The sequence below is a fragment of the Lathyrus oleraceus genome, chromosome 3, assembly GCF_024323335.1.
Source record: "Lathyrus oleraceus cultivar Zhongwan6 chromosome 3, CAAS_Psat_ZW6_1.0, whole genome shotgun sequence".
Classification (NCBI taxonomy): Eukaryota; Viridiplantae; Streptophyta; class Magnoliopsida; order Fabales; family Fabaceae; genus Lathyrus; species Lathyrus oleraceus.
In genome coordinates, this window is record NC_066581.1 from 147,312,972 (window position 1) to 147,327,587 (window position 14,616).

General features: G+C 32.6%; 2 protein-coding genes across 4 annotated transcripts; both read right to left on the reverse strand.

Annotated features, from left to right (window-relative positions):
* Positions 1 to 2,671: 2,671 nt before the first annotated feature.
* LOC127125881 (uncharacterized) lies at positions 2,672 to 4,490 on the reverse strand. Its single transcript, XM_051054731.1, has 6 exons — positions 4,179 to 4,490; positions 3,828 to 4,085; positions 3,664 to 3,735; positions 3,288 to 3,583; positions 2,814 to 3,195; positions 2,672 to 2,739 (listed from the first exon to the last, which is right to left on the reverse strand). Exons 1-5 carry the CDS (start codon positions 4,320 to 4,322, stop codon positions 2,925 to 2,927), a joined length of 1,041 nt encoding a protein of 346 aa, XP_050910688.1. The 5' UTR covers positions 4,323 to 4,490; the 3' UTR covers positions 2,672 to 2,739; positions 2,814 to 2,924.
* A 7,383-nt stretch (positions 4,491 to 11,873) lies between these two features.
* Positions 11,874 to 13,995, reverse strand: LOC127125883 (protein ALUMINUM SENSITIVE 3). 3 transcript variants are annotated; one of them, XM_051054732.1, is made up of 4 exons: positions 13,752 to 13,995; positions 12,803 to 13,118; positions 12,462 to 12,707; positions 11,874 to 12,373 (listed from the first exon to the last, which is right to left on the reverse strand). In XM_051054732.1, the coding sequence occupies exons 2-4, from the start codon at positions 13,106 to 13,108 to the stop codon at positions 12,062 to 12,064; spliced, it is 864 nt and encodes a 287-aa protein (XP_050910689.1). In that variant the 5' UTR covers positions 13,109 to 13,118; positions 13,752 to 13,995; the 3' UTR covers positions 11,874 to 12,061. The 3 variants fall into 3 exon arrangements, with proteins under 3 accessions (XP_050910689.1, XP_050910691.1, XP_050910690.1); XM_051054734.1 differs by having other exon boundaries at positions 12,803 to 13,014; positions 13,752 to 13,993; XM_051054733.1 differs by lacking the exon at positions 13,752 to 13,995 and having other exon boundaries at positions 12,803 to 13,654.
* Between the last annotated feature and the right edge of the window lie 621 nt (positions 13,996 to 14,616).

Consider the following 14,616-nt stretch of genomic DNA (forward strand, 5'->3'; position numbering starts at 1 on the left):
GGGAACGAAAGATTCGGTTGTTGTCGATTTTAATGTTTGGTTGGAGTCTCCTATAGGTTATCTTATGTAAAATATTGAGTTATTTTCTCTCCTTTTGTATAAGGGTTGAGTATCCCTTGTGCTTGCTTCTAATGCAATTTTTTATTTATAAAAAAATGTCAAAAACATGGTTAAAGCCAAATAAATTAAACACCCTAAAGTCTACCAAATTTTAAAAAAAATTATGTATATCTGATTTTTAATATATCTGAACTTCTGAAAATATTTCGGCAAAAAATTTCCAAACAATTGGTTTATACCGAATTTCGCTAAAAATTTAATAAAAACACATAATTTTGGTACCAACGGTTTAGTAAATCTGATAAAACTTTATAAATTATTCAAAAATCTAGTATATTTGAATAAAAATCTGATAAAAACACAAAAAAATGGCAAATAAAAGTTTTTTTAAAAAATCTAGTATGTTTAATTAAATATTTAAAAAAACACATATTTTTTAAAAATCTAAAAAAATTGATTTTATCAGTTTAAAAATATTTTGATAAAATTGTTGGCAGTCGAGAGAATGTCAGATATAGTAATTAGAGAGTGTGAGATAAAATTCTCCAAATCTTGAACTTAACTTTGTCGTTATTGGAAAAACAGAGCGGGCTGACCGACAAATGTCAAAAAAGAAAATGACACAAAGTCGCCACCGATTTTTCTTTTATTCCTCTATCGGAGAGCGGAGGGAAAATAGTCGATAAAACCCTCAAAAAGGAAAGGTGCACACATGTAATACAAGGATAAGGAATCGATCTCGCAACTGAGACTTGGGTTCAGAAGTCGGTTACGCAAGGGGAAGATATTAGCACCTCTCATGTCCATAGTACTCTATGAGAACCATTTGGATTGTCTGCATATGTGGGTATTTATCTCGTTTATTTCTGTTTATTTTCTAAAAAGTGTAAAAGAATTGGGTTTTGGGTTTTTTTTATTATCGTACTCCCTAAGGATTGTGGCCTTTGTGCCTACATATCACTCATCGGGTGATGAGGAATTAGAGCTTCGTAGTTTGGAGTATAAAATATTTATGGGTTAGTTGGTTTTACCTTTGGGAAAGAGGTTTTTGGGATGATTCCCCAAGGCATAAAATAAGGTTTGATGGGTTGTATTGTTTTTTGCCTTGAATAAGGGTTTATGAAAAATAATGCATGTGGTTAGATTGCACTAAAGTCTATGGACAAAGGTGAAAATTCTAGACAATAAGTCAAACGTCTTGCGCCCAAAATAATCAGAGTAAGGGTAGGAATGCTACATTCACTACGCCAAAAAAGACCTATGAGAGCGCTTTTTTTGGCCTTTAAAAGCGCTTAAAAGCGCTGCCGTAGGTGGCGCTGCTATAGGTTTTAGCAGCGCTTTTTGTTTACTAAAAAGCGCTGCTAAAGGTTGTCAATAGAGAGCGCTTTTTAGTAAAAAGCGCTGCTAAAGGTGGTATATAGACAACCTTTAAGAGCGCTTTTTACTAAAAAGCGCTCTCTATTGACAACCTTTAGCAGCGCTTTTGAGTAAAAAGCGCTCTTAAAGGTTGTCTATATACCACCTATAGCAGCGCTTTTTACTAAAAAGCGCTCTCTATTGACAACCTATAGCAGCGCTTTTTAGTAAAAAGCGCTCTCTATTGACAACCTATAGCAGCGCTTTTTACTAAAAAGCGCTCTCTATTGACAACCTTTAGCAGCGCTTTTTAGTAAAAAGCGCTCTCTATTGACAACCTTTAGCAGCGCTTTTTACTAAAAAGCGCTGTCTTTTCCTCTAGTAAAATAACAAAACGCTGCCTTCAGTTTAAGCCTACCATTTCAACCTGTAATATTTTTTGGGAATAATCCCATAAACCTGTAAATCAAGCCTCTCTAATTCAAGCATTTGGAGTCATAATTCAAGCATTTGTAATTTTTTAAACCAACACAAGCAAACCAACACAAGAATGAACACATTTGGAGTCATAATTCAAGCAAACCAACACAAGGATAGATAGGCACTGAACACATTTGGAGTCATAATTCAAGCATTTGTAATTTTTTAAAGCAAACCAACACAAGAATGAACACATTAATCTATCCATGAAATTAAAGATATCACTAAAATTATAAAGAACTATACACAAGTCAAAACTAATATGTTATACGGCCTATTTGGAGTCATAACTAATCTGTTAAAAATATAAAGAACTATACACTTGCCAACCAGAAACCATTCTTCATCAAAGTATTCATGTTATTTTGAAACCATTATATAATTAATCTTTTCTCAATAAAATATTGACACAATTCCTCCTTGATTTGTTCCAACTGCAGTCTCGTGTAATGAGCACACTTGTATTCATCAAAGTACTACATAACAAAACATAATATGCATGATTTAGTTAAAAGTAATAAATAATATGAAATATTCGATAAATATTAAAACAAATCCTAAGTTATAAATCCATACCGTGATTGGAATCTCTATTTGATTCATACTAATGATTTCCCTCATAAACCTCATTACAAAGTATCCGCAATCGATACCGTTGCGCTGTAGAGGACACTACATAGAAAAATAAATAAGAATGTATAGTTATCTTTTCTTATCAAGTAGCATCACTATTATAAGCAAAATTGTGAAAATTAAAGTACCTGCACTTTTATCCACGTAATGTTGCTGGATTTAGTACGTGGTACTCGAGCTTGTCTTTGAGATCGGAACACTTTTATTGATCTAACAAAATAAAAACATATATTTAGAACAATCTCACATAAATATACACGAATATTTAGAACAGTCTCACTTACGTATCAACTAATTGCTTCATATCCGGATAATTTGTCCATTCACCATCTATCGAATTCAGAAAATATACCACTTCTTTTAAAGGATCAATAGCAAGCAACAACCAGTGACACCTATAAATTAAAACAAAAGTTTATATGGAATTTTTTTACGTAAAAGAAACAATTAAAGATTAGAATAAACTTAGAATTAAAATCTAACCCTGAATTATACGGCCAAAGATACAAGTTGTTTGTACTGCTGGCCATGAATCTCTTGACTAAGTACTCTCTACATGAATCCGGTTCCCTACAAATTAATGCTTTGTTGACCAGGGAGGAAGACACGAAACGGAATCTGTTTGACAATTGATCATTCCCGCGCATGAAATTGTCATACAAGAACCTTCAATAAAAACATAATAAACATTAGACTATTTTTATTGAAATGTGTAAATAAATTGTTCAAGTAATTAAATAATATATAGATCGGATTACCGGATGTATGTGTGTATAACACCGACGCCTAATTCTTGATGCCGAAAAATATGTTCCAGATCTTCTTTTCCGATTGTTTCAGTGCATGAATAACCAAAGATATCTTCCTCCATATCCAGTAAGCGAATAGCACCAGCTGTTGCCATATCTGATGAGTCAACAAGTGTTTCAAGAGATATCTGGTATCGAGGCACAAAAGCACCTTTTTTTGGCAAAGAAGTCACTGGAAGATCCCTTTTGTTTTTCTGTCGACTACCAATTTTCTGGCTCAGTTGTTGTGACCCTTGAGCAAATACCTATAAATCATATAACATAGGTAAATTATAAAATCATGCATTTTTTGATTCGGATCATATAATTAACACTTTCAATATACCTCTTTTTGTGATGCAACAGACTCGTTGTGCCGCAAAATCCCTCTATCCTTAGATGCGGGTTTTGTAGGCGTCTAAAATTACCATGTAAAAAAAATTAACTTAACGGTTCAGAATTGACATTTGAATACTAAAAGATTCATAGTGGTTTTTGAATTCAACATACCTCATCATCAATGAAAATGAGATCCAAGGGCCATGCAACAAATGATCCTATTGCATCTCGCAGGAATGTTGTCTCTGAAACAATGTCAGGTATCGGTAGCAACGCATCCTTATCTAATACAACATCAACCGATACTTTAAGGTGTCCATCCGGGAGCGGTCTATGGTGAAGTAAATCTCCCGAAGTGTTGTGCACTTTTCCCTTGCCAACTAGGCGATAAGTCGGTGACGATAAGTATAGCTGACAAGATGAAATGCCCTAAACCAATAATAAATATGTTACTTTTAATGTGTATATATTTCAATTAACATAAATGTGCTATTTTAATTTCAAAATAACATATATAATTACCTCGGGAAATTTATTTTGACAATTGATACTGGCTTTCTCACTAGTTTCTTTCAACTGTGAACTGCACTTTTCCATACACCTATATCTCTCATTATCCTTTTGCAATTGAAGAACTTGCGCTTGTAATGCCTGCAACGTCTCCATCACTTCTTGATTGCTAGGATTTCTTCTCCTTGGATTCTTATACAAGGAAGTTGGAGTACAACCATGCCCTTTACCCCTCACCCGACCGGGATACTCAGGAACATTTAGTGCTCTACTAAGTACGCTCCTGTTCTCCTGGTCCTCAGCTGTGCTTATCGATTGAGATAGGGTCTCCTGAAATTCATTTACATATCGGAAATTATTAGTGGAGATAAAAAAATTAATTATATATTATTAAACTTTTGATTTAATTAAAGACACAATGTTCTACTTACACATTCATCATAAATATGTTGAACGTCATCCCTAACAGTTCCATCCTTTCCCACACGAGCTTCTTTCCACAAAACATGTGGCGGAAGTGATGTTGCGTCACTTTTCGTCTCGTCTAACTACGCATTGACACAAATAATAAGATAATCAATTATAACACATTGAGACAATTAATAAGATCGTAGCATTTTTGTATACTTACAATTTTTTCCTCTAAGCGTGCATATCCCAAACGCCCTTTTTTGTATGCATACGTGGGATTTGACGCTCTCTCGCGATTTGTGGCACTCACTTTCTTGAAATTTTCGTCTCTTCTTTGGGCTACAAAAGCAACCCATTCTTCTTCTGTAATGAAGATCGCATACTTCACTGGATATTCCGGATCATATTCAACAAAAAAATTTTCTTTGTCCTTAAGATACTTGTTTGTTAAAAACGTTCTCCACCCTCTGTGTCTTTTTCCGGCCAATTGAAGTATATACTTTTTTCGGATAGTTGTATCTTCAATGTTAAAAGACCTCTACAAAAAAATATTGGAATAGAGTGTGTTAGTATAAGTAATTTAAACACATTATCGTCAATATAAAGAAAATATAAACAATCATATATTGTACCAGTATCTTAGTCCAAATCTTATCTTTAGCGCTACCCAACTCTTTATTACTCCATCTTGTAGCAGTGATTGGAATGTGCATACGAACAAGTGTACCAATGTAGCTTGCCAACTTTGCAGCATTAGACCCAATTAGTTGGTTATCAGCATTCCAATTTACATTATATGTTACTGCTTTATCTCTATCACGAATGATACTCTTCATAATAGTGATGCCTCGTGTAATTTCTTTTTCTGAAGTATCATCAGGAGCATTTGCATCTTGTGAGTTTTCTTGATCACTAGCCATTTAACCTGTAATAAAGAAAAAATATAAAAATGAAATGAAAAATATAAAAATCCCACACAGGCAGTTTAATTGGAACAGTACCACATATAACTGGTTGTACATAGTTACTGGTTGTAAACAGAACTATACTAAGTGCACAAGTACCTGAGTTTGTCGCTTTGAGATTAAAAAATATAGGACAGAACCGGACAGCTACAACAGCTTTGCTTGCGCAGGGAATATGTATAGCAGGCCTGCATATCAAGGTCAAATAATAAAGCAACATACATAACTAACATATTTTGGTAACTTGATTCATTAGCTTAACATGAATAATTGAACATAATGATTCATTCTAGATACTAAATGATTAAACACATGCTTTGGGTTTGTATAATATCTAAGCTGAAAGACATACCGAGAAAGATCTTTTCTAGAAAATATGTAAGCTGCATTAACAGATTCAGACGCAGTACCGATTTTGTAAGAACCTGAAATGGGCAAAGAAATATGAAATGAGAATCTAATCAAACTATATTTTTGTGAATTCATCCGTTGTTTTTTGTGAACTCATCTAATCAAACTAATATTAATTAGTACTAGAGACGTAGTTAATTAAAGCCTAAAACAGAACCAAATTATACTCTGATGAATTCATCTGTTGATTTTAATCTCATCTTAAATACTTGTGTTGCATGCACAAACACAAGTCAATGAAGCCATGCCCCAAACTTAATGGAAACTGTCTATTACATACTAATCAAAAGATTATCACAGTCTCCATACATTTAGTATCCTTTCTTAAATCAAAATATTATCACAGTCTCTAAATTACATGCATGCAGTTCATGTGTTTCAGGAGCTAATTAAACAGAGACTGAGCAGAGCATATAACAGAGCATATATTGGAGACAGTTAATTAGAGCCTAAAATTGAAGATAAACCATCAAATATTAGAGTTCAGGCTTACCAAAAGTGGTAAAATCTCCCAGTGAGAAGTACTTTACTCAGCATGCATTTCAAGAGAAACTCTCAAAAGACGAATTATGAGCATGCATGCAATGGTACTGTAAATTACTCCATACTGGAGAGGAATGTGATTACTGTCATCCAATGGAAGGTCTACAATTCCCTGCAACGCACCAATTTTATGGAAATGGACTATTCTTACATAGTAGATATGGTAATGCAAGGCTGGTTATTCTATTGGATACGTAGTGAGGCCATACAATACAACAAAGCTCAAAAGAAATAAATCTTTAAAGAAAAACCATAACCTATAAAAGAAATTCAACTTGTTTTACACGTGACAGAATTTTGAAGCAAGTCAGTAGCATTGAAATGAAATTAAGACAAGAATCTACCAACAGTTGAAGAAGGTGGTGACCATTATCACATGAACTCTATACATAACCAAATCAGAATAAAACTGAAAGCTATGATGTTATCTATATGGTGAATTTGATGTTTTCTGAAACGAAGATCGATCAATATGGTGAACCAAATCAGAACAATGATTTAACTATACATAACGAAAACTGAAAGCTATGTTTTCGCAAACACATAACAATGATAGAATAACCAAATCAGAACAAGGATTTAACCATACATAATACTTGGTTGAAGTAGGAGTCACCTCGTCATGAATACCACCTGCATTGAAAGAAACTCAAAATCAAAGAGAAAAGGAAAACGAATGCAGAAAACAAAACCCTAATAATATCTATACATAATACTTGGTTGAAGTAGGAGTCACGTCGTCACGAACACCACCTGCATTGAAGAGAAAACAAAACCCTAAACTCAAAATCAAAGAGAAAAGGAAAACGAATGCAGAAAACAAAACCCTAATAATATCTATACATAATACTTGGTTGAAGTAGGAGTCACGTCGTCACGAACACCACCTGCATTGAAGAGAAAACAAAACCCTAAACTCAAAATCAAAGAGAAAAGGAAAATGGTCCATTCAAATCAAAATCGACCACCTATTCTTTGACTTCTAGGGCAAAACAGAAAGACACGAAAACCTAACCTTAAAACGCAATGAGATTTCCAGGTATTGAATCCTTCTCTTTCGAATGCAGTCTCTTTCAAATTTGCAGTGTTTATCGTTGAGATTTCCAGGTACTCTGTGGAATTTTTTCCAGGGCAGCGAGAGCTTCGAACGAGAGAGAGTGAAAGAGGGATTTCTGAAAGTCAGGGATTTTGTAATATTAGATTTATTATAATTTTTATAAATGACCTATGAGAGCGCTTTTACCATGAAAGCGCTTTCATAGATGTGAGACTGAGACCTATAAGAGCGCTTTTACCTTAAAAGCGCTTTCATAAGTCTGAAACCCATGAGACCTATAAGAGCGCTTTTACCTCAAAAGCGCTTTCATAAGTGTGAAACCCATGAGACCTATAAGAGCGCTTTTACCTTAAAAGCGCTTTCATAAGTGTGTGAGACTGAGACCTATAAGAGCGCTTTTACCTTAAAAGCGCTTTCATAAGTGTGAAACCCATGAGACCTATAAGAGCGCTTTTACCTTAAAAGCGCTTTCATAAGTGTGAAACTCATAGATGTGAGACTGAGACCTATAAGAGCGCTTTTACCTTAAAAGCGCTTTCATAAGTGGAGACCTATAAGAGCGCTTTTACCTTAAAAGCGCTTTCTTTACATAGGCGAATTTTTTTTCAAGCTATTACAGCGCTTTTTTTAAAAAGCGCTTTCTTTTTGGTGCTGCCAAAAGCACTTTTTGGCGTAGTGATTCTTACTCATTCTCCATCACTTAAGGCTCGCGACGCACAATACTAATCGTAATTTTAAGTGTTTTGAATTTGATTATGGAAATGCCACTTGACGTTGAATCAATAGTTTGTTTATCTGATTATGAAATTGGGTAATGTAATGAATATACAAAGTAACCAACAAGAAAAAAATAAAGGGGCTCATTATAAGGTGGCCCAAGAGAAAACCTTGTGTGCAAAAGTGACCTAAGCTAACAAAGGATAATGGTTTTATAGTCATGTCTCCCTAGGGTAGCGTCATGATGTCATTCTTACATCAGGAATATAATCTAAAGTTAAAACAAAGTGTTAAAAGATAAAGACAAAATCCTCCAAACAAATGTCCTAAGTGAAATCCTCTAAGTCCAATTGTTGATTACATGTGAAATGTACTTTTTTTTGTCTTATCATTTTATCATGTTTTTGTTATTTTTAATTGAATGATGACAATAAAATAAATAACAATAATAAATATGCATGATGATTATATATAATGATTATAATGATGATAATGAGTCCTTGAATGTAAATTACAAGGTAATAACATAAAAGTAAATTACAAGATAATACTATAATGTCACAATAACAATGGTTAGTGAGTATGAATGACATAAAATAGATCACAAGTTAATAGTAACAAAATCACAATAACAAGGGTTAATAGAATAAAAAGTTAATGAAATATAATTAGTGGTTAATAATATGTGCAAGGTAAACATTTGATGATTATCTACCCATAGGTAAAAAGATTCAAAATATGACGCAAAAAAGGATAACTTATCATTGATGCAAAGTATTGAAGATGATCAATAATCATCTAACAATAGATTTTGTCATAATAAAAGTTACACAACCCCGCGTTCATCTATCAATAGTTTGACAAATAGAAGATTATATCACTCAAATGATTATAAGTTTTTTTTTGTTTTTATTTATTATACAAAGTGGTAAGAAAACAAATAAATTGACACAATGTAAATAGATGTCAATGAGCATAAACATAAGGTGCTTGAAATAAAATAAACAATAAAATAAATTGTGAGCAAATAAATAACAAAGAAATAAAGTGCAATAATATAAATGTTAGAAGTTAGTAGTTAATGGAATCAAAATAAGCAAATGGGTTAGCAAGTTAGTATGCACAAACATGATTTCATCTATGCATCTAATGACTCAAGTATGGTTGAAATAGAGGTAACCTATCAATGCCTCAAAGTATCATGAATGATCTATTAATCATTCATTAATATGTTTGAGACATTGAAGGTTTATCAACCCTAAACAACCATAGTCATGATCTAATAGATTTCATCAACCAATAAAAATATAACAATAAGTCAACAACAAATAACAAATGATATAGTTTAATAAAAAGTAGTAAATAATAAGTAGTAAGAGCAAAAGTCCCCCCAAAAGTGTGTAAATAAAACTAAATCATTTGTCTCTAACTTGACTCAAATCTCTCTAAAAAAACAACCCAAGAACACCCAATCATTTAAAAAAAAACAGAATCAAAATACTAAAGAGTTTGAGCTACAATCATTATCAAAAAAAGTGAAAAAAATTAAGTTGTTGTGGTGTTGAGCTTGAATGTGAAGTAATAAGTGTGTATGATTGAAACACAATGAAGGGGATGAGTTGTGAATGTTAGAGAATGAAAGATTTTGAGGAAAAAAAGGTTGGTGGATAGTGGTTTTTTGAGAGGGAATGATTTGTTTTAGTATAAGTTTAAGGAGATGGTTTGATTGATGTTTTTGACAGAATTTGGGGGCTGCAAGCATGTGAAAATGAGGGGGACATAATATCCTATTTATAGGAAAAACAAGTGGGTAGGTGGATGAAAATAGGGAATCATTTTAAGTAAAAAAAAGAATTACTGATGCTGTTTGTGCATTGTAACCGGTTACCAGGATCCATGGTAACCGGTTACACATACCAAAAATGGCCTGGGGAGCCTTCGTTACACAGGTATAACCGGTTACCAGGATCCTGGGTAACCGGTTACACAGACCAAAATTTGCCCATGGAACCTATGTTAAAAAGGGTGTAACCGGTTACACAAAATTTGGGTAACCGGTTACACAGACTAAAAAATGGATTTCTGCTTTGTTGCACACTTCCCTTTGAAGCTTTATCTGGAAAAACCTCAATTTTTTCTCATGTGTGAACACCATGCCTTGAGTCCATGTAAAATGCCTTAGGTTATGAATGTCAATGAAATCATGGTGATAAAACAATGAATGCATGCATGTGTAGTAGGATCATGAATCAGATGAAAGTTGTATAGGATACGATAAATTTTAGGGTATGATAAACCTTAATGCGAGAGGCCCAATAAATGGACAAAGGAGAGAACATTTAACTTGACACCCCCGGTTAAATCTGACACCCTTCATACTTTCATATTATCAAAACTGCCCATTATTAAAATTTGAATGAAATTTACGTTTGAAATTTTCGGTAGGCAAAAATGAAATTTTTGGTATGTACAAAATTTTCGATAGTGTATTTTAAATTTCTGGTATACCAAAAATTTTACAATTTCCGATATGTTCCAAATAATTCTAAAAATTTAAAGTTTACTAGTTGATACCAGAAATTTCAACCAAAGTGAAATTTTCGGTAGTGTTATTTGTGTGAAATTTTAAACGCTTAAGATTTTGCCGACAATATAGAATGACTATGATTGCCACTCATAATTTTCGGTAAAAAAATAAATTTTGTATCCATATTGAAAATTTCAAAATCTCCGGTAAAAACACCAAGTATTTATAACTATTGAAATTTTTTGAAATTTCCGATAAAACAAGTGGGATTTTGTATCAAAAATTTTGAAAATTTCGATAAAATTGAAAGTCTTAATACCAAAAATTTTGGAATTTCTGATACAAAATCCCAATTTTTTTATTTTTATAATAAAAAAATATACTATTTTTGAAATTTTCGATAATTGTTTTGAACATTTTGATATTCTCTTTAGAATTTTTAAAAGTCCGTTTGAATTTTATAAATTTGAAAAATAAGTGAAATAAGTTTGCTAAGGGTAATATTATATTTTCATTGGAGGTATCAAATTTAATTAGGGTGAGAGAAAGAAATCTAATGGTAATAAACGAGCAAGAACCCATACTGTATGACGATATGGACATTTCCAGCTATATATAGCATCAAATTGTTGTTCAGTTGGGACAGTATTAGCTTTTTCTTTTATCATCGTGAATCTAATGGTAATAAATAATGAAAATGCGGGGCATACGAACTAGGTGCTTCCATTCAACATTAGCACATATCAAGCTTTTAAATTTCTTATTATGATATCTAATTTATGATTTTATTCATTCCGTTTCATAAAAAAGTCTTTTATATATATTTTTTTTCAATTTTAAAATAATTATTCATTTATAAAATGCAGTACTAATTAGTATTTTATTTATTAATATATTTTTATTTATCAACTTTCATTTTATTGAATTACACTATTATTTATAATTAATAAAAATATTTTAATAAATAATATTAATTTTATTATTAAAACCAATATATTTAATATTTTTTTAATAATTTATATTATTAAAATATAACATTTTTGATGAGACGGAAAAAGTATAGACATGGAATTAAATTGACCTCTAAGATATGACCAATAAAATCACATCTGTTATATAATAATCACCCAATTGTTATACACATAAAATCAAAATTTTACAACTTCAAAAATATACATGGAAACTTTGGCTGCATCTCTGGCATTGAGATTTGTTTGATGGTTGAAAATCAAGCTGGGTTGAATTAATTTCTGAATCAACAAAATCAAGTTGAAAATACTTTGGTTTCCAATTGATAGGCCTTGGTGAAAAATGCTGGCCAACATAAGTATGTAGCCATTATACTACTAATAGTTGCAGCTCCAATCATCATATTCATCACCACAATCTGTAACTGAATGGCTTCCAACGGTGAAGCCCCTCCCATTATAAGACCAGTCATAGCCCCTGGAAGAGATATCAAACCCACTGTTTTTGTGTTATCCACCACTGGAGAAAGTGCTATAATCAACGCCCTTTTCACTTGTTGATGGGTTGCTTGTCTTGGGGTTGCACCAAGAGCCAATGCCGTCTCAACCTGCCATAATTAATTCATGTCAAATTTCCACTGATATCGACGTGTCATCGACGTGTCAGTGTCAGTGTGTGGTTATGATCGTATATACCAAATTGATTTGTGCTTTGATGTCGTCGCGGAGTCTTTTCATGGTAACTCCGGTTACTGTCATGGAATTTCCAACCATCATCCCGGCGACGGGTATTATATATCTGGGAGTGAAAGGGAAGACGCTAAGTGCTACTAGAACAAACATGGTTATGGCAGTTCCGGTTAAAATTGAAGCTCCTGCAACATATTTTCCTCGAGGTACTTGTTTTGCGCGCTGACCCGCTGTATAACCGGCAATAGATACCTATAGCCGCAAATTAAGCAAAGAGAAACTTGATTATATACAACTTGAACATATTAATGAAGAAAAAATTGTTAAAGAGAAGGGAAGATCGAGACCATGAAAAGGTATGCTAGGAGGATCCATCCAGAGTTTTCTTGATTGAAAATGAATTGCAGAACAAAGCCAATTATTGAGAGTTGAAGAAAAGCTCTAAGAACAGCAACAATCATCTCCACTTCGAGACCGAGTTTCTGAGAGAAGGACAAGGCTACTGCAAGAAACACTACTGCGGTGGCGCAAACTGGTTTCACCATGCCTTTAAGAAACTCTGTCAACCATGACAAATCCATGGATACAAAAGGAAATTGCTGCTGTAATGTATGGTTCTGGACTAACATGGATTTGAGTAAAACAGATTCCATGGTGGAGAGGCTGAAAAAGGTTCTTTGATTATAATATGTATATATATGCAAAAGCAACTCAGAAACGACCTTCCCCGGAATGTGAGTCCCCTAGTGGAAGTTACTAATTCTTTTTAAAGGAGAATCTTATTGTTAATATTAAGTAGGATTTAATTCATATATGTGTATATTCTCTAGAGTTTTTATACCGTGGAATAATCACAATTTAGAGATATTTTGCAAATATTTGACTTTTAGTTTAGTTGGATCCTGAAAATTAATTTGCAATAAATTTAAAATGCTATTAAAGTCTATCCTTAAACCGCTGCATCACCTCTTATTAAATTTTTGTTATAAAGTATCCACCACTTATATTCAAATACTCAAATCTAATAATACTGAACCTAGGTGTGTGTTATGAGTCTCAACTTAAATGATATAAGACCTAAACCTAACTCTTACTTTTGAGATCAGTTTAAGATTGAGTTAGGTTAAAACATATAAACTATAATACTACTCAAAAGTTTCACATTTCTATAACTTTTAAAATTATTTCATTGTCTGACATAGTAGGTGATTCAGCAAGATTTGTGTGTCTCTTTCTGGGATTAATTATTGTCAAATATGCAATAGATTATTATAAATAAAGAGTTGACAACACTACCTGGACGTACGTACGACCAAGGACGGTCTAACGATATAAAACGAATGGGTAGTAGTTCCTTCAACTTGGACGCTCTCTAACACGAATGGGTAGTAGTTGCTTCAACTTGGACGCTCTCCAATGTCATGTAATGGCGCACGTTAGTGGGTGAAACTATGACTATAAAGATTGATTCTTTTTTTATTCATCTATAGTGAATTTGAAGCAATCTCTCGTGGCTGGTACTTTGTGGTCATACGTTGTCCAACTGTCCATGTTCGTGGTTGTCCACTTCTGGTTTAGGTACCACACTCACATGTCTTTGCTATTCCATGTAGTGTTCTTACATTGCTTCTTTTTATTTATTTTTAATAAAGAAGAATTTATCAATTTTTTTTTAAAAAATTTGGGCTTGTTTTAACCTTTTTATGTTTTAAAAGGTCATTTGGGCTAAGAAGTGAGCTTCCATGTTATACCTGACATCTCTCATAGTTTAAAATTTTTATAATTATCTCTTATAAAAATTTGAAATAAATTTTTGATAGATAAATTAAAAAATTTCATATAAACTAAATTTTTTGGTATATCAAATTTTTTGAAATTTTCGTGAATTTACAAATATTATCGGAAATTCTAAAAGTATCATTTTATATCGGAAATTTCAATCAAAGTGAAATTTACGATAGTTTAATTTGTTTGAAATTTTAAACGCTCAGGATTTTACCGACAATTTTGGACGACTATGATTGCACCGACAATTTTGTGTGGTCTAGAATAAATGCAAAGTTGTATAAATAGGAGTCACCTGTTGTTTGATAAAAACATCTCAAAATGCTTCTTCCTCAATTTTTTATTAAGGAAGAAATGTACTTCAACGAAGCTTCAC